At 39.1% G+C, this 21,120-nt stretch overlaps 1 protein-coding gene across 1 annotated transcript in view; it reads left to right on the top strand.

Annotated features, from left to right (window-relative positions):
- dnah1 (dynein, axonemal, heavy chain 1) overlaps positions 1-21,074 on the top strand; it is a 38,104-nt gene extending 17,030 nt beyond the window's left edge. The window contains exons 39-77 of the mRNA XM_055023319.1: positions 1,539-1,697; positions 1,915-1,986; positions 2,075-2,215; positions 2,352-2,512; positions 2,755-2,912; positions 3,062-3,232; positions 3,629-3,807; positions 4,001-4,231; positions 4,362-4,558; positions 5,201-5,336; positions 5,441-5,649; positions 5,738-5,909; positions 6,679-6,870; positions 6,975-7,085; positions 7,251-7,436; positions 7,539-7,733; positions 8,131-8,298; positions 8,419-8,610; positions 8,736-8,867; positions 9,085-9,210; positions 9,411-9,530; positions 9,630-9,779; positions 9,871-10,031; positions 10,833-11,055; positions 12,266-12,461; positions 12,575-12,726; positions 12,810-13,006; positions 13,099-13,243; positions 14,116-14,274; positions 14,772-14,903; positions 15,028-15,198; positions 15,338-15,517; positions 16,806-16,976; positions 17,515-17,691; positions 17,822-17,952; positions 18,352-18,496; positions 18,714-18,920; positions 19,309-19,543; positions 20,765-21,074. Of these exons, the coding sequence (XP_054879294.1) occupies positions 1,539-1,697; positions 1,915-1,986; positions 2,075-2,215; positions 2,352-2,512; positions 2,755-2,912; positions 3,062-3,232; positions 3,629-3,807; positions 4,001-4,231; positions 4,362-4,558; positions 5,201-5,336; positions 5,441-5,649; positions 5,738-5,909; positions 6,679-6,870; positions 6,975-7,085; positions 7,251-7,436; positions 7,539-7,733; positions 8,131-8,298; positions 8,419-8,610; positions 8,736-8,867; positions 9,085-9,210; positions 9,411-9,530; positions 9,630-9,779; positions 9,871-10,031; positions 10,833-11,055; positions 12,266-12,461; positions 12,575-12,726; positions 12,810-13,006; positions 13,099-13,243; positions 14,116-14,274; positions 14,772-14,903; positions 15,028-15,198; positions 15,338-15,517; positions 16,806-16,976; positions 17,515-17,691; positions 17,822-17,952; positions 18,352-18,496; positions 18,714-18,920; positions 19,309-19,543; positions 20,765-20,886 (6,462 nt within the window). The 3' untranslated portion in view covers positions 20,887-21,074. The remainder of the gene's footprint in view (positions 1-1,538; positions 1,698-1,914; positions 1,987-2,074; positions 2,216-2,351; positions 2,513-2,754; positions 2,913-3,061; positions 3,233-3,628; positions 3,808-4,000; positions 4,232-4,361; positions 4,559-5,200; positions 5,337-5,440; positions 5,650-5,737; positions 5,910-6,678; positions 6,871-6,974; positions 7,086-7,250; positions 7,437-7,538; positions 7,734-8,130; positions 8,299-8,418; positions 8,611-8,735; positions 8,868-9,084; positions 9,211-9,410; positions 9,531-9,629; positions 9,780-9,870; positions 10,032-10,832; positions 11,056-12,265; positions 12,462-12,574; positions 12,727-12,809; positions 13,007-13,098; positions 13,244-14,115; positions 14,275-14,771; positions 14,904-15,027; positions 15,199-15,337; positions 15,518-16,805; positions 16,977-17,514; positions 17,692-17,821; positions 17,953-18,351; positions 18,497-18,713; positions 18,921-19,308; positions 19,544-20,764) is intronic.
- Positions 21,075-21,120: the final 46 nt, after the last annotated feature.

The following is a 21,120-nucleotide window of genomic DNA, read 5'->3' as shown; positions in this document are numbered from 1 at the left end:
GGTAAACTTTGCTATAGTAAAATCAGATGTTCATTTTGTGGCACTTGGTTACCAGAAAACTCGCTCATCTCTTAGCAACAGATTAACAACAAATATTGCTATTGTTCAAAATCACAAGATTTCTTCTGCTCTTTTGAAGAGAATTCTACAGTTGATGAATCTTTCAGAAAGAGAAAATGTTTTTTTTTGTTTTTTGTCATTGATGGTAAATATATTATAGACATTCATCACAAAAGTAAAAATCTGATTTATACTTTGTGGAAGTTTGTTACCAGACCCCCCCCCCCCTAATTTCTTAACACCAAATTAATACTGTTGTTGTATATAAAACATAAACTCTTTTGAAACACAACTTATCTGCTTAGACACCACACATTTAGAGTTGGTAAACTTTGCTATAGTAAAAATCAGATGTTCATTTTGTGGCACTTGGTTACCAGAAAACTCGCTCATCTCTTAGCAACAGATTAACAACAAATATTGCTATTGTTCAAAAATCACAAGATTTCTTCTGCTCTTTTGAAGAGAATTCTACAGTTGATGAATCTTTCAGAAAAGAGAAAATGTTTTTTTGTTTTTTGTCATTGATGGTAAATATATTATTGACATTAATCACAAAAGTAAAAATCTGATTTATACTTCGAAGCAGTTTGTTACCAGAAACGCTCATCTCTTAGCAAACAGATTAACAAAAAATATTGTTGTTTTTCAAAAAACAAGCTGTGATGATCTTTGGGTTGTCAACATATACTCATGTTGACAGCCCAAAGTTTGTTTGTGAGCATCAAGTTTCATGAGTCATATGGAACTTACTTTTTTTTGCTTTTCTGCCATCTCATCTGTATTAATTGTTCCGTCAATGTGGCGTCACTGTAGTTCTAAAAGTCTGTTCCGCCATCACCGCAGTTCTCTACGTCTCTGCCCTCCTCAGTGTTCTGTTGCTATGATTATCAGTCCTCTCTGAAAACCATCACATGTGAGTGACACAGAGGGGCAAACAAAATTCTATCACTGTCTTGAGCCTATCTGACATAAAACTGTCAGTTAGAAATTTTTTTGTGTGTGAATTTGGCTTATTTTTTGCTACTTACATCGCCGTAGTTACTTGAAATGCCAACAAAAGTAATAGCATCCCTCACGGGGTCGAGCCTCACATTTTGAAATATATAATGTGAGGGGACACGCAGAGGTACGAGCCACATTAATGGTGAAAGAAAGCGGCAGTTATTTTGAGGTGTAGAATAATAGGTGTCTTCCAGGCATTGCATGGAGGCATTGAAATGCCTTGCAAAGCAGTGCTCTCCTAAGCTTTCCTATGGCAGGCCCCAATAACAGTTTGTTTAATGTCAGTGGCATCATTATGGATTGGAACTACCTGATAAAATCCCACTAAAAACAACATAGAGGTGCAAAGTGAAAAAAAAGTAAAGTAATGTAAATATTTCTCCAAATCCAGTTTCACTAATTGCTATTTGATTGTCCTGCATGCCTGAGTATTTTTGATTATGGCTCTCTGTGTTGCCTTTGCTCTATTTTAGGACGAGAAGCCACAGTCTCAAAAGGGACTGGTTCAAGTTGAGGAGCTGATAGAACCCTGGTTCTTTTTTTCGCTGGTCTGGAGCGTTGGAGCCACTGGAGACGAAGCCAGCCGACAAGGCTTTAGCAACTGGCTCCGAAACAAAATGGCAGAAGAACAGGTCATATTAGTTTGTCTTGTTTTGTCTGAAGAATGAAAACATCATGAAAAAATAAACACTAAATCTAAACGTAAACAAGAAGAACGTGCTACTGGTGTTACAAAGCTAAGTGTTCCCAGAATTTGTTTTGAATTGTCAGCATAACTGTGGTAGGTTTTAGTTATGAAATTATAGATAAATATAAATATTTTAAACTTTTTTTGTTTGTTTGTGTTAGATCAAACTATCTTTTCCCGAGGAAGGTCAAGTTTACGACTACTGGCTCGATGTTGAAGACGAGGACAGAAAAGTACATATATGTCTAAACCCTGAATTTCTAATAACTAGCGAATAAAAGGACAGTTTTTCTCCAATTATCTGATTTTCCTGCGCCTTAGGTGGAGTGGGCCAACTGGATGAAACATTCAAAAAGTGCTGTCATCTCTACACACATGAGCTATGAGGACATAATTATTCCAACCCCTGACACAGAGAGAATGTCTTACCTGATGGATTTGTTGCTGACCAATAAGAAACCTGTTAGTCTGCTTCTCAAACTACAGCAGAATTTGAAGCATTTTTGGTAGAAGACATAAAAATTCTAAAACAAATAGAACAAACTTTAACTTGTATTTTTAACTTGTATTTTTTTTTCCTGGTGTCTGTGTGATCCAGTTGCTGTGTGTCGGGCCTTCTGGTGCAGGAAAGACCATGACCATAACAAACAAGCTGATGAGGAACATGCCTGCCGATTTCATCACACATCCTCTCATGTTCTCTGCAAGCACCTCAGCAAGTCAGACTCAAGATTTCTTTGAAAGCAAACTAAGCAAAAGGTACGCCTCGGTAATAAACCTTTAGTACATTTAAAATCTTTTAGGTATAAATATAACGTTTTCTTTCGATAAAGCTAAACAAATTTTCAGGTATCAAGGTAACTGTCCACTTTCTTTATGACACCCCAAGTTAAACTAATGGCGATTATACAAAACAAAACGCATGTAAGAGCTTGCACCACACACAACCACTTCTTTATCAGATGCATAACTTGTGGCTTTGACTTATCAATTCGTTTCAGGCGAAAAGGAGTGTTTGGACCTAAAATGGGGGATAACTTTATCTTCTTCATTGATGACCTTCACATGCCCATGTCCGAAGTGTGTAGAGATCAGACTCCTTTTGAACTTCTGAGGCAGTGGCTGTGCCATGGTGGCTGGTATGACAGAGAGCTGATTGGTATGTTTTCTTGACTCTAGATGGGTACTCTTGAGAACATTTAGATGACTATGGCTTTAGCTCTTCAAATATTTGTCCAATGAAAAAAATTAGACTGAGAGAGAGATAGCGCTCACTCTCTCCTGTGTGTTCTTGCTACTTCTGCTCAGGAACGTTCAATTACTTGGTGGATATAAATTTAGCTTGTGCCGTGGGTACCTCTGGAGGACACAGAAATTCTTTGACTCAACGCTTCACGCGGCATTTCAACATTCTGTCGCTTAATGGCTTGGAGGACTCAATGAAAACAATTTTCTCAACCATTATTGGGAACTGGATGGGTGAGTCAAACCTCAGATTTACGTTTATGTTAAAATGAATGAAATTTCAAACACACAAACACAAACAGATTGCTACTTGTAATATTGTAATCTGCACGAAGTTATGTATATGCATACCGGGGTGGGCATTTATTGTGTTATCATTTGTCGTGATAAAATATTTCAATATGTGTTGCCTTTGATTAGTAGTTAAACAGGTTTGATGTTCTGAACATAATTAATTACCAAAATAAGTTAGTTGCAGTTTTAACTGCATATGCATATACGATAATTGTTAAAGCTAATATGACTCTCTCCTAAACTCATCTCAGTGCCTTTTATAAGTACTCTGTACAGATTTTAAAAGTTTTTCCTTTATGCCCTCCCTTTTTTTCTTTTTTTTCCCCTTCCTATCAGGACATAATCTAACTGCCCAAGGACTGCAAGAGACTCTTGTTGATGCCACTATTAAAGTTTACACCACCGTAATTCATCACCTCCTTCCAACTCCATCAAAGTGCCATTACACCTTCAGCCTCCAAGACCTGTCCAAGGTCTTTCAGGGCATAGTTATGGCTGAGGCATACACTATAAAGGTGCTTAAATCTTTTTAGAGATTACCATGTCACATATTAATTACTGAATTGATTCTACAATGATTCTGCACCTTTGGGATGAATTTCAGATTTGTTGTGATGCATTAAGCCAGATTGTAGCTAATGTACAAAAATAATCTAATATATAACAGCTGAATCCTTGCATTTCTTTTTGTTTGTGCTGAATATAAAGGATAAATTTGAGCTGCTACGCCTGTGGTACCACGAAAACTGCCGGGTTTTCCGGGACCGTCTGGTTTGTGTTAGCGACAGGGACTGGTTCAGCAGCCTGCTGAAGAAACACATTAATGAGTTTGAATGCCTCACTGAAGACGTCTTACCCAACCCTCCTATTTTGTTTGGAGATTTCATGTCTCCTGAATCTGACCAGGAAGTATACGCAGTTATAGAAGACAAGGAAGAAGTGAGTAGTACCATTTGGTTTGGGGTATATTTTAGGTATGCATCCTTGTGCTGTGTATATAATGGATTTTTCCACTGTGAATGAAATATTAAGTGATATTCAACAAATTATGTTGTGTTTCCTTGCCAAGCTCAAAAAAGTGATGGAGCAGTATGTTGGAAGCTTCAACCAAAGTAGCACAAACAAGGAGCCACTGGGACTTTTTATGGACGGCATTGAACACGTGTGTCGGCTCAACCGCATCTTGCGCCAGTCCCTCGGCCATGCCCTGTTGCTCGGAGGGTATTGCGGTGGCCGCAAGACAATTGCCAAACTTGCCTCATACATGTGAGAGTCAAGCAAATTGTCATGTTTTTATTTACTGGTATTTGTACATGTTTTCATTATTTAAAGTACATTCAGGATTGCAGATTGTATTCAATTTTAGTCTGTTTTACAACTCCCCTCCAAAAAAACAAAAACATAAATATCAGCAGGTTAACGTTGGGAATAATATAATATAGGAGTTTATTAACGTTCCAACTACATTTTTTCTTCTACTTAACTTCCAGTTGATGTGCTTGGACATAGAGCTCTGTGATAAGCCAGTTTCTTTAGCAATTACCTTTTTCCCCCTGTGAATAATGACACTGTATTTGTCAATTCAGCAGTTTTCCATTTATTCAAATAGGAGATACTATAAGATAGTGTTATCATAATAAAAACATAATCAGTCTGGTCATAGGCTATATAATGTATTTAATAAACAAAAAAAGCAACAAAGATGAATTCTTGAAGTGTATTCCACACATCTTTGTGTGTACCAAATCAATTTATTAGTTAACTTGAGCTGAATTTCTAAAAAAAAAAATCAATTTTTACGTTGAGATCCTGTATGGGGTTTAGTGTCAGGTTTATTAAATATATCCCAAGACCACTGTAATCTATGATGCACTGACCTGGTCCTAACATTGTATTTATCATTTTTAGATCTGGATATAAATGTGTAAAGGCTGAAGTGTCTAAGAATTACGGTAGGGCAGAGTGGAGAAACGATATTAAAAACAACATGCTCTCTGCTGGTCTTCAGAATCAAAAGATCACACTCCTCTTTGTTCAATCTCAGGTAAACAGCACAATTATATTTCCCTCCGTCGCTGTGTTTTTGACGCCCACAATACAAACAAGAGCAGGTTTTGGCAAGTCAATCGTTTGTTATCAAATCTCCAGATTAAGAAGGAGTTTTTCTTGGAGGATATCTGCAACATTTTAATCACTGGAGAGCTTCCCAACCTGTATTCCTCAGAGGAAAAAGAGCGTATCTTAAAAACAATGAAGCCGGTGGTGGAAGACCTGGACCAGCAACTAACAGAAGAAAATCTGATGGCTGCCTACCATAGGAAAGTTCACAGGAACTTTCACTTGATTCTCTGCATGAGGTTAGTCAGAAAAAATCCTTTCTTTTCAATGCTAATGTTTTGTTTTTTGTTTCTGCAAATAGATTTTCTTCTTTCTTTACCTCCCTAGCCCTACAAGTAAGGGGTTTCGTGAGCGGTTGAGGCAGTATCCTGCGCTGGTGAAATATTGCACGTTAGACTGGTTTGACACCTGGCCAGATGGGACGCTGCAGGCTGTTGCGAGAGCGTCTTTAAATGAGCTTCTTGTGCTGGATATCAGTCACGAGACTAAGGAAGCCGTGGTAAGAATGTGTTTTGTGAACTTTTTAACCTGTGTAGAAGGAAGGAAAGGAAGAAAGAAAGAGAGAGGAAAGAGAGATTAAACATTTTCTCAGGGCTTAAGCCTAAATCCTACCAAACACATTTAGGGTTAGCTGAACAAAAGAGAGCACAGACAGAAGAGATCAGTGGACATAACACTGTGCAAAGGATAATGGTCAAAGATTCTTCTCCTTGTGTTCTATAGTCTTTTGAAATGTGATAGGACAAGACTATGTGCTGTTATTTTGGTAAAAGAAGATCTGCTCATGATTCACAGCTGTTTGGTCAATAATCGTGCCTCTGAAGATTGCATTAATGCCACTAAATGACAAAATCATGTATTCTGAAGAAACACCTTTCTAGTGTTCTCTGAAAAATGTTAACAGATCTTTGCTGCCTCTTTCTCAGGTAGTCAATCTTAAAAAGAATAAGTTGTCACCTTCGACAAAGATGATCATAGTGAATACAGAAAGTAATTTATGGGAAGATCCTTAATTTTTCCTGGCATTCAGCACATTTCGATAATTTTGTGACGGCAAAGTTCATCTGCTAAAACAGAAATTGCCACAGTTCGTCCAATAGGTGACAGCAAAGCACACACACAAACCTTCTGACTGCCCCTCTTACCCCCTTTGCTGTCCGACTTGAGTTGTGACTACGTCAGGTGCATGTTAATGTCTTGAAAGACAAACAAATGGAGTGTGGCTTTACTATCTGCAGAAGCCATGACCCAAAAATTTCTCTCCACAGACCCTGATGTGTGTGAACATTCATCAGCAGATGGTCAAGAAGAGTGCGCAGTACCAGGCGGAGCAGTCTCGATGCAACTACATCACAGCTAAGACCTTCACAGAATTCATCAAACTCTTCTCAGATCTGACCGAACACAAGAAACAGAAGCTGGACAGTTCTCGTCAGAGCATAGACAGTTGTCTTGACAAGGCGAGGCGCCAAATAGCAACTAATTAGCGGAATGACTAATGTGCATTTAGTTAGCAATGAGTGAGCATTAGTAACTTGATGAATATTCCATGGTGGGTCTGTAGCTTTGCAGCACAGTTGAGGATGTGAAGAAGCTGGAAGAGGAGGAAGAGGCGATGCGACCACTTTTGGAGGAAGCTGCTAAAGAGGTTGAAGTCGCTTTGCAGACCATTCATGTAAGCAAATCATGTCAGCAGAAGTGTATTAACCATACTTGTCTGTATAACAAGAAATACAATAACAACACTTTGATTAGTTGGCCATCCTTTATACAAAATGCTATCACTGACACTTGAACTTTGAGTTTTACTTAAAATCTTTTCTTGCTTTTCTTTTATTAGGACACTTCGGCAGTCGCAGTGGAAATTCGTAAATTTGTGAAAGAAGAGCAGACAAAAGTTTTAGACAAAGAGCGTTTTGCCAAGGCAATCAGTGTGAATGCTCAGCGAGACATAGACAAGGCTTTGAAGACGTTGGATAAAGCTCTCGACAGCCTGAAGGCCCTCAATGCAAACAGCTTCACTGAGGTACGTGGAGTTTTCTTTACCTTTCATGCAACTGTGTTGAACCACTAAAACATGCAGGACCCCAAATTATACGTTTTAATCTGAACAATTTATATTTCACAGCTCCAAGATGCTGAGCAGTATACCCGGGAGATAAAGCTTGTACTTGCATCGGTTTGCATCTTGAAAGGCCTCGAACCAGTGAAGAGTGATACAGAAACGCCAGAAGCGCCTAACTTTGAAGAATACATGGAACCTGCTGAAGGTCTCCTAATAGAACCTATGGTGTTTCTGGAGAGCCTTTACAATTATGACAAGGTAGACCTCACTGACATTATATAGGTACATGGAATAGTAGCCGTACCACTTATTATGCTTTACATAAAAGGACATAAAGACAATGTTGCCCTCAACAGGCCTTTAATCAAGCAAAGAGATCCATGAGATATAGTTATTTCCATGTACCGCTGTTTATTTTACCCGTCCCACTCTGAAATGCTTGGCGAGATATGCAAAGCCTTTTAACATTTGGAGTTTGTTTTTTTTTTTGTTGTCACATTACAACCAGATTTGATTGGAACTTTAATGAGCAAGTAGGTAGTTAAGTTTTATTTGTATTTCTGGCTGGCATTCAAATGCTTTAATTTTGATTTGTCCTTTACCTGTTTGCTGCATTTAAAACTGATTCTGTTCCCTCCTGATGCCTGTTGTGCAGGACAACATTTCAGACGACGCTATCAGTCTGCTACAGCCCTACATCGACGATGAAGAATTTCAGCCTGCTGCTCTTGTCAAGATTTCCGTCACCTGTAGCTGTATTTGCCAGTGGGTGCGAGCCATATATGACTATCACTTTGTGCTCAAAGCTGTGGAACCAAAATGGGTGAGATCTGAAATATCTACTTGAAACATTCTCTTGACAAAGATATCTGTACAAAAATATAAGATTCACAGACATGCAGGGAGAGCCGCTAAACTGTTGGGCTTGTCAACACTGTTGCAGCAAGTACTCAAGGAGGCTGAAGAGGACTTGAGAGTAGCCCAGGAGGTTGTTGTTGATGGCCAGAAAAGACTGGAAGAAGTGGAAGAAAGCATTCCCCCTTTAGAGGCCAAGTACCAGGAATGTTTGGCTAAGCAGAAAAAGCTGGACAACGAATATGAGATGACCGAAGCTCACCTTGTCAGAGCAAACAAGGTTGGAAGAAAGATTGAGCTTTACATACAAATAAAAAATAAAATAAAAACTTTGTAGCTCAGGACAAAATGATGGCATTCTGAAAATATTAAGCTTTTGTCACATGTTTATTGTTTGCTCTCCAGTTAGTAGAAGGGCTAGCAGAGGACAAAGAGCGCTGGAAGGAGACAGTGATATATCTTGATCAGTTGGTTTCTAATTTACCCGGAGACATGCTTCTGTGTGCAGGATACGTCACGTACCTTGGCCCTTTCTGTGTAAGTTTGTCAGAACTTTAGTACCGTATGAGAACATGTGTGTTGCTGCCTGCTTTAGAGGATAGATTTGTGGCTCTGAATCAATCTTTTACATCAAAACCTGGATTAAATGGATTGAATTGTGTTTGCGACAAAGAGGAAACCAGTGGAGGGAGTAACTTTTGCATAGCTCTGTATTTTCACTAAAATAATTTTTATTTGCTGGTTTTGTCTTCAGGACGAGTATCGGGTAGCCATAGTAGAAGAATGGCTCAGTGGTTTCAAAGAGTTGGGTCTTCCACACACCGAGGAAACTAACCTGATCAGCAGTTTAGGAGATCCTATCACAATAAACTCTTGGAAGGTCAGAAGCCGGCCATGATTAGATTCTCTACGATCAAATAGATTTAGATTCCTTTTGCAATTTTTTTTTAAATCAAATTTTCAGTTCCTTTTACATCTTAGGTCAAACCTGTTCTTACAAGCTTACATCTCTGAATTTTACATCTTTGTATTTTGAATATTTTGAATGTATTGTCATAAGTTTTTACTCCATGTACATAGATTTCAGGATTGCCCAGCGATACGTCATCAGTGGAAAACAGCATAATTGCCCAGTATTCTCTCCGCTGGACACTGTTCATAGATCCACAGGGTCAAGCCAATAGATGGATCAAAAACATGGTAAAGTCTTTCAGTTTGTACTTTAATTACTTGCCGTTGTTGGTGTATTGCATGAAAAGTTAACAAAGTTCATATGTTAACTTATATTGATGTTGTCAGGAGCGGGACAATGGTCTGAAGGTTTTGAGGCTCAGTCACGGTAAATTCATCCAAGGTATAAAGAATGCTTTACTTGATGGTAAACCCTGCTTGGTGGAGAATGTAGTCGAGGATCTGGATGCAGCTATAGAACCTATCCTGTTCCATCAGGTGGTTACACGTTCATCCTTTTACATCTGTTGGCTGAAACGCAAACATTTTCAGGAAACTGAACTGTCTAATCTGTATTTGTCGCTCATAGACCTTTGAGGAGGAAGGCAAGACGGTGCTGAAGCTGGGTGACTCAGTTGTTCCGTTATCTGAGGACTTCAAGTTGTACATCACCACAAAGCTGCCAAACCCACATTACTCTCCACAGGTTTTTGCCAGCGTCACAGTCATTAATTTCACTGGGTCACCCAGGTAACGCACACACTTTCACACTTTCTTCTACACGTTCAACCAGCAGAAGAAAAAAAAGCTTCATTTTTGTTGTTCATTACCGTTTGCCTCATTATTGAGACTCCGGAGGAAAAGATTGGATTCAAACAAAATCCCAATATTCAAAGAGATTGAGGAAACAGACTTGTCAGTCAGTCTGGTTCCTAAATGGCAGATGTGAAAATGTTGAGCTTTCCAGACGTTTGACAAAACTGGGTTAGAAGACATATTTTGTATCCTGCTTTTCATCCATATAACACCGATTCAGGGGACTTACCTACTCAATATGTGAATGCACTCAAAATTATGAATATCTTTTGCAAACTCTATTGTGTCATATAAAACCAGGTATTCTGAGTCATCATATTATATCTACATCTAAATATAATAAATCTAGCATTTTTGTCTCACGAGTTTCACACTGGAAATGTTTGTTCCATATTATTTTAAAGAGCTAGAAGGACATAAGAGTAGAAGAGAGAAAGAAGCTTTGACTGAATACAAATCAACACCCAGAAGTCTGCTTCTGTACCTGCAGATAGAGGGGGGAAAAAGCAACGAAATATAGCGACTTATGGAGATATAATAATAACAATTACAGCATCACTGGATATATTTCGTGGCAACCGCAGGCTAAAGTAGTTCACATCGGAACTCCAAACACATGTCTGAAATGTTTATTCTAGAGATGTCGATATATATACTACCCTGGTATTTCAGCACTAGTATGTATGCCTCTGTTTGGAGCCCCTGTGTTTGACTGGACAATTTGTGCTCAATCAGCGGCATGGAAGACCAGCTGCTCAGCCGGGTGGTAGCCGAGGAGCTTCCAGACATAGAGGAGGCAAAGAACAAGCTGATAGTCAGCTGTGCCCAAATGACAACGGAGCTGAAGGAAATCGAGGATAAGATCGTGTCACTTCTCATCGCTGCATCAGGGAGATTTGTGGGCGAGGATTTAAATCCACAGTTGGAGGCTTGTAAGATCAGAGCCGAGGAGATCAAGGTCTGACCATTGGAAAGATAGAGCTTGAAGTCATCACTGAATGTTTTATATGTACTGCCTTTAAAAAGTATTCATAAACTTTGAAGTTTTACATATTATGTAACACTACAACCACAAACCTCAAAGGGTTTCAGCGCAATTTTATGTGCTAGACCAACACAAAGTAGAGCTTATCTTTAATTGGACGGTGAATGACTCAGTTTTCATGGATAAAATGTGGCATGTTGTGAATTTGTACTCAGCCCCTCTCAGTCAATACTTAATTGAACAACCTTTCTCTCTACCAAATGCGCACATCAAGAGACAGAAATCTTTGTCAATTCTTCTTTGAAAAATACATCAACCACAGGATTGTATTGTATAACCTAACCCCTGAAGACAAAACCAGCAAATAAACCGTTTGAATCTAAGGAATCTAAATCAGGAACTGAAAAATTGGTTTAAAAAAAAAAACAGCAAAAGGAATCTAAATCTATTTGATCGTAGAGAATCTAATCGCGGGCGACTTCTGACCTTCCAAGAGTTTATTGTGATAGAATCTCCGAAACTGCTGATCAGGTTAGTTTCAAAGACCCAGCTCTTTAAAACCACTGAGCCATTCTTTTACTATGGCTGCCCGATGCACGTCCTGAAGACAAAACCAGCAAATAAAAATTATTTTAGGGAAAATATACAGAGCTGTGCAAAAGTTACTCCCTCCACTGGTTTCCACTTTGTCACATACACAATTCAATGCACTTAATCCAGGTTTTGATGTGAAAGATTAATTCACAGCCACAAATCTATCCTCTAAAGCAGGCACCAACACACATGTTCTCATACGGCATCTTCACAGCTCTGCCTGACTTTTCTGCCGTGTCTGTTGACCTTCATGATGCTGATTGTTCACTAATGTTCTCTAACAAACCTCTGAGGCCTTTGCAAATCAGCTGGATTTTTATTGAGATTTTATTGAGATTCTTTCAATAACTTCTGAAGGCAGTTGGTTGCTGTGGAATTTATTTAGAGTAATAAGGATAAAAGGCTGAATACAAATGACAAACATGCTCTTCTTTATAGGTCTGTAACAATGGAAATCCCTAATTATAGTGGAGTAAAATGTTCAAAGGTTCTAATTTCATGACTGTGTTTGCAAGTTGCCGTAGCACACTTCAAGCTGCTATTTGTGTTGGTTTTGATTTGCTTTTATCTGGGTTCAATTTAATGACAGACTAAAATGCTGGAAGCAAAGAATACGGAGCAGGATATTGACGCTGTTCGTCTGAAGTACTCACCGGTGGCAGTGCAGGCTCGGATTCTGTTCTTTTGTGTGTCAGAGTTATCCAACATTGATCCAATATACCAGTACTCCTTCGAATGGTTCCTTGGCATCTTCATGAAGGCTATTGCCAACTGTGACAAAGCAGGTACAAAGCAAGACTGACTTGATTTTGTGGAGAATTGTTTGTGTGTATTAATGTAGTAAATATAAAACATTTAATATAATTTTGGTTGGATATCTTCATCATCTACCGCACAGACACAGAAAAGGAGAGAATCGACAATATCAATGGATACTTTACCTACAGCCTGTACGTGAATGTGTGCCAAGGCTTGTTTGAGAAACACAAACTCATGTTTGCTTTTTACCTGTGTGCTCGCATCATGATGAACGAGGATATGATCCAAACTGTAAGTAAAAGAGTCGGTAAAAGACTAAAATCAGCCAACACATGTTCACTTGCTGGATCTCCCTGAATCTTTTATTATGGCAGAGTGAGTGGAAGTTCCTGCTGTATGGAGGGGAGCCAGTCCACAAATTGACCAGCCCAGGAGAAGACTGGCTGTCAGATCAGGCCTGGCAGGACATTTTAGACCTCAGCACTTTGGATAACTTTGAGGAACTGGCAGAAAGCTTCACAAACCATGTGGGGGCATTCAAGAACATTTTTGACAGCAAGCAACCCCACAGGCATGAAAAGATTATCCCATGCACTCTTCATTTGTTTGTGATGAAAACATCAGAGTCTTATGAGGTGGTTTTCTGTGTCTATGTGTCTAAAGAGAGCCGCTCCCAGGGAAATGGGAAGATGATCTAAATTCATTCCAAAAGTTGCTGGTCCTTCGATGCCTGCGGCCTGACTGCTTGATTTACGCCATGCAGGACTTTGTATCGGCTCATCTGGGAGAGCCCTTCATAGAGACTCAGGTAAATCCCCTTTTACTCCCTGAAGCCTTCACTTTCATTTTAATTCAAGCATTTCTGAAGTTATTCTGATCTCTCTACCAGCATCTTGGAGGTCTCTAATTCTTCAATTGTGAAAGTTTTGTCTCCCTCTGCTGACCTTGGAAGTGAATTGCGTTGATTACATCGACCGATCCATGTTTTTCCTTGGTGAACAACCTTTTATGTCTCTGTACCTCAATTGGAATTCAGTCCATGTTTTAATTAAGTGGACACAGAGACAGAAAACAAAAGGGGGAAAAAGGGAGGAAAAGAGGTGGGAGACATCATTAAAACAGATAGAGGGAGATAAGAATAGAGAAGGAAAAAGAATAGAGAGCATAAGAAAACATGCGAGACATCTGCTTCTATACCAGCAGAAAGAGAGAAAAACAGATACCACTGTAGCAAATAACATCCATCCACAGATAATGACAATGTAACTGAAAAGCACATGGGCCTATTTGAAACAAGGTGAATTTAATACATGATGTTATTAGGAGTGATAAATGGGGCTGCTTATGTTATCCTTTTCTCAGGAGTCAAAAATATTTCAGCCGTAGAACCAACAACAGGTGGGGGAGGGGACGGCACTCTGCTACACAAAGGCAGAGAACATTTTGGTCACTCCAGCATTGGCATCTCATTTAAATTAGTTGAAAGTTGGGAACAAATTGATGGTAAGTTGTTGGTGTAAAAGGTGTATCCTTTTCCAACCTTGGGGTTGATCCCAGTAACTGGGCCGTGCCTAACTGAGACTCAGTTACTCAAAAATAAGTTAATGCAAGAATAAACTTTTATCTGTAACGGTTTTGATGACTTTGCTGCCATAGAAATGTTGTTCTGTGTCTCTGCAGATGTCAGATCTGTCTGTAGCCTTCAAAGAGTCATCCCCTACTCAGCCCATGGTTGTTATAATGTCTCCTGGCACTGATCCTGTTGCTGACATCTACAATTTTGCGGATGTTATGGGTTTCTCGGAGAAAGTTAGCGGCATCTGTCTGACTCTACGGCAGGTACGTCTGACTATGTTCTTTCTTTTTCCTTCTCTTTTTTTTCATGAATTACCTCATCCTAGTGGTTCTGAGGTGTTTTTCTCCATTGTTTCTGGATGAATACAAGCATTGCTTCAAACTACTTTACCACATGTAGCGTTCCAGCACAAATTAAATTAACCTATCTGCTGGTTTTAAGGTGACTTATTGCCTTAATCTAAAGGAAACTTAATCGAAAATATTTACCTAATTACACTTTCAATTGTGGTTGTTTTATACACTTCAGAATGGACTTTGCAGAACACTGCCTGTTTTTGTGATAAAAAAACACAAAAACCGGCAGTGTGTTATAAAAACACAAAAACAGGCATTTTTTGTGTTTTTATCACACTAAAGTGTGAACATTTAAACTTTCAAATCAGAGTATTCTCCAGACAACCCGCTCCTTAAGTCCAGTTTTTTCACTTTGCTCCTGCCATTTTTCAAACTACCTTACCTTCTGCTGTTATTCCCATCAGGGCTCCACGCCTGAGTCTATGATGCGGACTGCTATGAAAAATGGTCACTGGGTCATTTTCCAAAATTGTCACCTGGTGCCCGACTGGTTGCCAACGCTGGAACGACTCATTGCGTGCATCAGTCCCAAAAAAGTAAGGACATACAAAAACAAGACTTTAAGAAACAACAACTGAGCTCATCTTTTTGAAAATAACTTTGAATTATATAGAAACAGAGGCCTTTATATTCTTTTACTGGCACACCCTCTGTGCACAGGTCCACAAGGATTTCCGTCTGTGGCTAACCATTATTCCCTTTGAGAAGATTCCAGTATCCCTTTTTCGAAATGGCTCCAAGCTTGTCGCCGAGCCTCCGAGAGGCATTAGGGAAAACCTGGAGAGAGCCTACCTGAGATTCAGTGACGAGTTTCTGTCTTCTTCAACAAAGGTCTATGTTGCCCTATTTACGTTCGTCTCCATATTATTTACTTAAAACATTTCATTTGGATTTATTTTGTCTTGTTTTCAAAGTTTCATTTGAAGGGGGTGTAGTTCAAATTGTTTACAAAGACTTTCTGTCTTCGTAGGAATCCCAGTTCAAGCCACTGCTTCTCTCCCTTTGCCTGTTCCACGCGGTTGTCGTGGAGCGCAAACGGTTTGGCCCACTGGGCTTTAACACTCCCTACGAGTTCACTGACGAAGACCTGGATGTCTGCATAGACCAGCTGCAAATGTTTTTGGAGCTGTACGAGGACATCCCCTACAAGGTGGTTAGACCAAACATGTCCATTATTTCTCTAAACCACAAAAAGAAGTCTTCCATTATATATTTGTACAGGGCCCTGTAAAACAACTCATAGCCTATATTGGATCATGTATGAAAGAAACTTTTCAAAAACATTTTTAACAGTAAGTAAATGAACAGTGTGGTGTGCTTTTATTATGATTTCTGCTAAGTCAATAATTAGCTGCTATTACAGCTGCAGTGTATTTTAGGGTACGTCTCTAAAAGCTTTGCAAGTGTAGAGACTGAAACATTTGTTCATTCTTCTTTCTAAAATTTCTTAAGCTCAGTGAAGATAGATCGGGACTTTGACTGGGCCATTCTTTTGACTGTTCTTGCCCATTCCACTTGGAGCTTTCGGTCTTGTTGCCTTTTATTAAGTTTTATCCATCTGCCCACCATCTCTGCATCACCTCCAAAGCTACAATGCAACTTCTCTAGCTACTGCTCCCCTCATCTGGCCTGCCAAGTTAAGTGAACATGTTTAGTAGGGTGTCCGTACATCCTTAAAAATTCTTAAGAAGTCATACATTAAGTCATGTATCTAAAATTAAGGCCTGGAAATGACTTACATATATAATTTTTAATGGTTTGCATTAATACATTAATCACAGGTATTAAATTTTGTTGTGGCAGGACTATTCAATTTTGTATATCTATGTATTATTTTCTGGTGTAACCTTTTTGTCAGGCAAAAGTTTGAGTCTTGCTCAGGCATATTCATTACATTCTGTAACTTGAGTCGCTTGCGGCTACCGGTAGCTAGCTGCTAACATACCTTTCCAAGCTGGCTGGCTTGCTTTTATGCATCCAGGTGGCTGGAAGAAGTTTGTCCATTTCTGTGGAGATGCAAATCTTAAATTTCATTCTTAATGGCCCTAAAATATGCTTAAAAGTCTTAAATTTGAGTTGGTGACACCTTATGCAGGTGAAAGCTTTAGAGTTGTGTCACACTCTGTTTTTAAATTATTGATTGGCTCCTTATTGAACTTTTGGGATCTTGTTTAGAATTTAAACAAGTTTTATTTTGTAAAATAAGAATAAAAGAAGTTGAACAAAAATGCAAGTCAACATTTCAGACTCTGAAATGTTGACTTTTTTTTTTTTCTTCACTTTCTTCTTACCTTGTTGTGGTCTATCACTTTAGATCCCTACAAAATATGTTGTGATGGCTAGTTGAAATACAACTACTTTTACTCTGAGACTAAAAGTGTGTGTCTGTAGGGATTATCATTTATGTCTGTCTTGTTTTTTGCCCTCCACACGAACAGCTTCTAAAACGCACTGCTGGAGAGGTAAATTACGGTGGCCACGTGACTGATGTCTGGGACCGACGGTGTCTGCGCATTCTGCTGGAAGACTTCTACTGTCCTGCAGTTCTTACTGACGATTACGTCTACACTGGTGTCTACCGGCAGGTCGACGCTGATCTGGGCATCGAGGTTAGATAAACACAGAGCCATTTGATTGATAGAGTGCGTTCAGAATCAAATTTGAGTGCATCAGTTGGCTTACAAAACTGAGACGGTTGTCTGGAGCCGCAAACAGACGAGTCTGGAATACGTGACTTTGAGGACAGTATTCTGAACACTAACACAGCATGTTAGTAATTTAAAACCACAATTCATATTGTGTGTTGTTTCTAATTAGGAGTACAAAAGCAATCCTTCAAGACTAAGCTGCCCTGAAAGGTGCACTCTTATTTAAATATCAGTCATCTTGACCATAAGTTTAAAATGCTACTAGGCACTCTAATATACTGACATCAATAAATAGTGTTGTTTTTGCTCTATCTCCAAATCATAAATGAGGAAATGTAAACGGTGAGACTGTCGATATCTTTCTGTTTGGAGTAAACAATGTCGTGATGGTTTGTGCTGAGTAAGGATGTGTGAAGGTCGTCAGGGCCTAAAAATATGTTATTTGAATGTAACCTAAATGAAGACTATGTAACTTGTCATTGTACCTCTGACCCTAAAGGGCTATTTAGCATACATCCAAGATCTGCCCATCAATGATACACCTGAGCTCTTCGGTCTCCATGAGAACGCTAATATCCGGTTTGCCCAGAATGAGACCTTTGCCCTGTTGGACGCTCTGATTGGTCTCCAGCCTCAAGCTCCTCCTACGTCGGCTAGAGACAAAACATTTTATGAGGTTCTGGCATCAACTGATTGATACGTTTCTGCCTTTATTTGGATTAATAACATCTGTGTGTTTTTATTGATTCAAATCTGCAGTCAATATGAGAGACATGTGACATTTTATGTGCCCTCTTTGAGTTCAGGCAGTGGAGGAGGTTGTGGTCGGCACTGTTAGAAGACTCCCTCAGCCTTTCCCTTGTCATACGGTGACTGAGAAGTACCCAGGTCTATATGACCGCGCCATAAACGCAGTGCTAATCCATGAGATCATCAGGTGAGATCAGTCTGACAAAAACATTCAGAACTTTAATCTATGAACTTTTTTCCCTTGTTATTATGTTATAACTGCAGTGTTGATTTTGGGTGCTAGCCGGAAAGAAATAAAGTAGTAGCTATGAAGTGAAAGAAAAAGGGTGAATGGTTTTCTGAATGTCTTTCAAATAAAAATCTCAAAAGTGTGACTGTTGTTATTTTTGCTGTACAAGCCAGACTGAAAGTAGTTGAAACTCAATTTTAGACTACTGAGTGATATTTAGCACTTAAAAATTTATATATGTTTATTTCAGCTCCATTTCAGTTTTGTTTGTTGTTTTTTTCCTTGACGTGTTCAGAAAAGTTGGCGTAGTGCGATCAATACATAAGATGCTTTTCATTCTTATTTGTTGTCTTTTAGATACAACAAGCTGTTGGAGGTCATTTGTCAGAGTCTCAGTGATATGTTGAAGGCTCTGGACGGTTCGGTTGTAATGTCTCCAGACATGGAGCTTATGGCCCTCAGCCTGTTCAACAACAGAGTGCCTGAAATATGGAAAGCCAAGGCAAGCCACAGAGAACTGGAAACAGCCTGAATTCTCACATAACTTTATCTAATCTCAGGAAAGCCTGAATACATGACTTTATTAATAGATGATATGTACTGATAATGAGAACGTTTCAAAGACATACCGTAGCAAACACTTTGTTTTCTGTTTGTACATATTTCCTGCTTTTAGTCTGGGCTTTCTAGCTTTTGACTGGCATGCTTTCTCTCGACAGGCTTACCCCTCTATGAAGCCTCTGGGTTCTTGGGTGTCGGACTTTATCCAGAGGATCAGTTTCTTCCAGGGATGGATATCCAATGGCAACCCATTTGTGTTCTGGATCAGTGGGTTCTTTTTCCCACAAGCCTTTCTCACCGGAACCCTGCAGCATTACGCACGTCATTTCAGCACTCCAATTGAAACACTGGGATTTGGCATTAAGGTCCATCAGGCTATATTTGCAATACTAGTTCAAAGCATTTTTTTTTTCATATTTCCATGATTAATTTTTGGGAAAAATCTGGAATCTGATTTTAGTTCTTTCCATGTCTGGAAGACTTGGTAGACTTAGTTAAAAGAGGTGAAAAGGTTAAAATGTGAAAGCAACCTCAAGAATGTTTTTGTATCTTCACACTAAATTCTCTTCATTGTCTGAAAAATTTCCTCTATCTTCCTTCTTCGTGTTCTTTTCTTGAATCGTTCTTTTTCATTCTCTCCTGGGGTCCTGTTTTCCTGACGTTTTCCCACATGTGAAGGAACCTGTACTTTTCCACATATGAGTCTTTTTCTCATATGTCTTTCAATGCCTCCTCCTCCTCCTCCTCCTCCAGGTGATACAAAAGCCCCTGTCAGAGATAAAGGAACCACCCAACATAGGCTGCTACATCCACGGTCTATTCCTGGAGGGGGCCGGCTGGGATCACAAGACATGTCAGCTCACTGATTCCAACCTCATGAAGTTCCACACACAAATGCCCGTCATCTGGCTGACCCCCAAAGCCCTCAGCAGTCGAGAAACTTCCTGGGTCTACCTCTGTCCCGTCTACAAGACCCCCAGCCGAGCTGGTCAGTACGTGTACAGTGACAAAATAATCCACCCAAACACAACAGATAAATATGCAGGCGACTGTGGTAATTTGCTAATGTCTGACATTCACAAAAGAAAATTCGTAATCAATGCTAAACCCATGTTATAAACTCTTATCTTAATGTGGTGCCTGGAAGCTGAGGGTCCTACTCAAGTGTTTGTGTGCACCTCCTTTTAGTGGTTTTCTTACTCATCCAAAATAGACTCCAGTTAAGTGTCGAGTTTCACCGAGCCTTTGAAAGTACAGCTCTGCGTTTTCCACTCACAGCACGAAGCCCACGTCTCATGCTGGCTGTCTCGTCAGCTTGTTCAGACGTTAAATATTTATACATTTACTACATTTTGTATAGGCTCAGCTCAAAAAGTATTTCATAGCGTTTTATGAATCAAGTACTTGGTGCGTCTGACAAATAATGCTGAACTTTGGGTCTTGTAAAATGAATACACAAAGTGCAAAAGTGTAAACAGAACTGTGAATTTGAAAGTAAATGGTATATCAGGGTTATATAAATAATATAAATAAGAGCAAACTACTTGAAGACTTCCTAACAGTCAATAGCCAAAACTTCACTAAAGATGTTGAATTTTATTCTACTAAAAGTTTACAAAACAGACAAGAAAATTAATGCTTTAGAATTTATCCCAAAAATGTATTTAGGGGAGCTAAGCATTCTTAACTATTTCAAAGTTAGTGCCAAATGAGTGAAAGTGTGTCTCCCACTGCTTCTTAATAATAAGGTCATTTTTTGGTATTTGTTTTACAAATGAGAACATAATCTGTTAGCACATCACCACTTATTTATTATTAATAGCAGAAAACACCACGGTGTGTTTACTCTGGTAATTACTTCAAATTTATTCTCGTATTGTTGTGACTTTATTCTTGTATTTTCTTTTTTCAACTTTATTCTCGTAATACTGACTTTGTTCTCGTAATTTTTTGTGGTTGTTTTTCTTTAGCCTGGTCCTAATGCTTTGTTGCACAAATGCATTCCACACTTTTCAGATTATTTTTCTTTGAAAAAAAAAATTATAAAAAAATGGGAAACATATATGTCACATTACCACATTCATGTGCTAGCTTATGGTGCTCTATGCTATGAAGTACAAACAAAATAAACTAAAGTTTGTGTCTGTGAAATAATTACCGAACTAAGACACTGTATTAAGCAGATAATCTGCTGTTTGTTCTCCCATAGGGAACTCGACCACCACTGGCCTTTCCAGTAATTATGTGACTGCCTTGGAGCTGCCCACAGATCTCAGCCAGAAGTACTGGGTCAAACGAGGGGTTGCCCTGCTCTGCGCACTGGATCACTGAACACATAGCATGAATTCTTCTTGCATTCATCGCCATAAAGCTGGCCAGCCCACAGGGACGGTACCTGCAGATTTCTCTTACCACACCTGGAGAATGTGACGAATTGTTTCTGCAACTTGAGATTTTTTCTACACTTTGTTTGTTTGTTTGTTTCTTTCTTTTCTTAAATAACATGTTTACGGTTGTAAGCCTTGTCTTTGGTGTGTGTTTTTTTGTTCTGTCTGGGCTTTTTCA

The sequence above is a fragment of the Poeciliopsis prolifica genome, unplaced genomic scaffold (genome assembly GCF_027474105.1).
Source record: "Poeciliopsis prolifica strain line A6 unplaced genomic scaffold, Auburn_PproV2 SCAFFOLD003, whole genome shotgun sequence".
Classification (NCBI taxonomy): Eukaryota; Metazoa; Chordata; class Actinopteri; order Cyprinodontiformes; family Poeciliidae; genus Poeciliopsis; species Poeciliopsis prolifica.
Note: the sequence above shows the minus strand (reverse complement) of the source record. Positions and strands in the feature narration are given on the sequence as shown.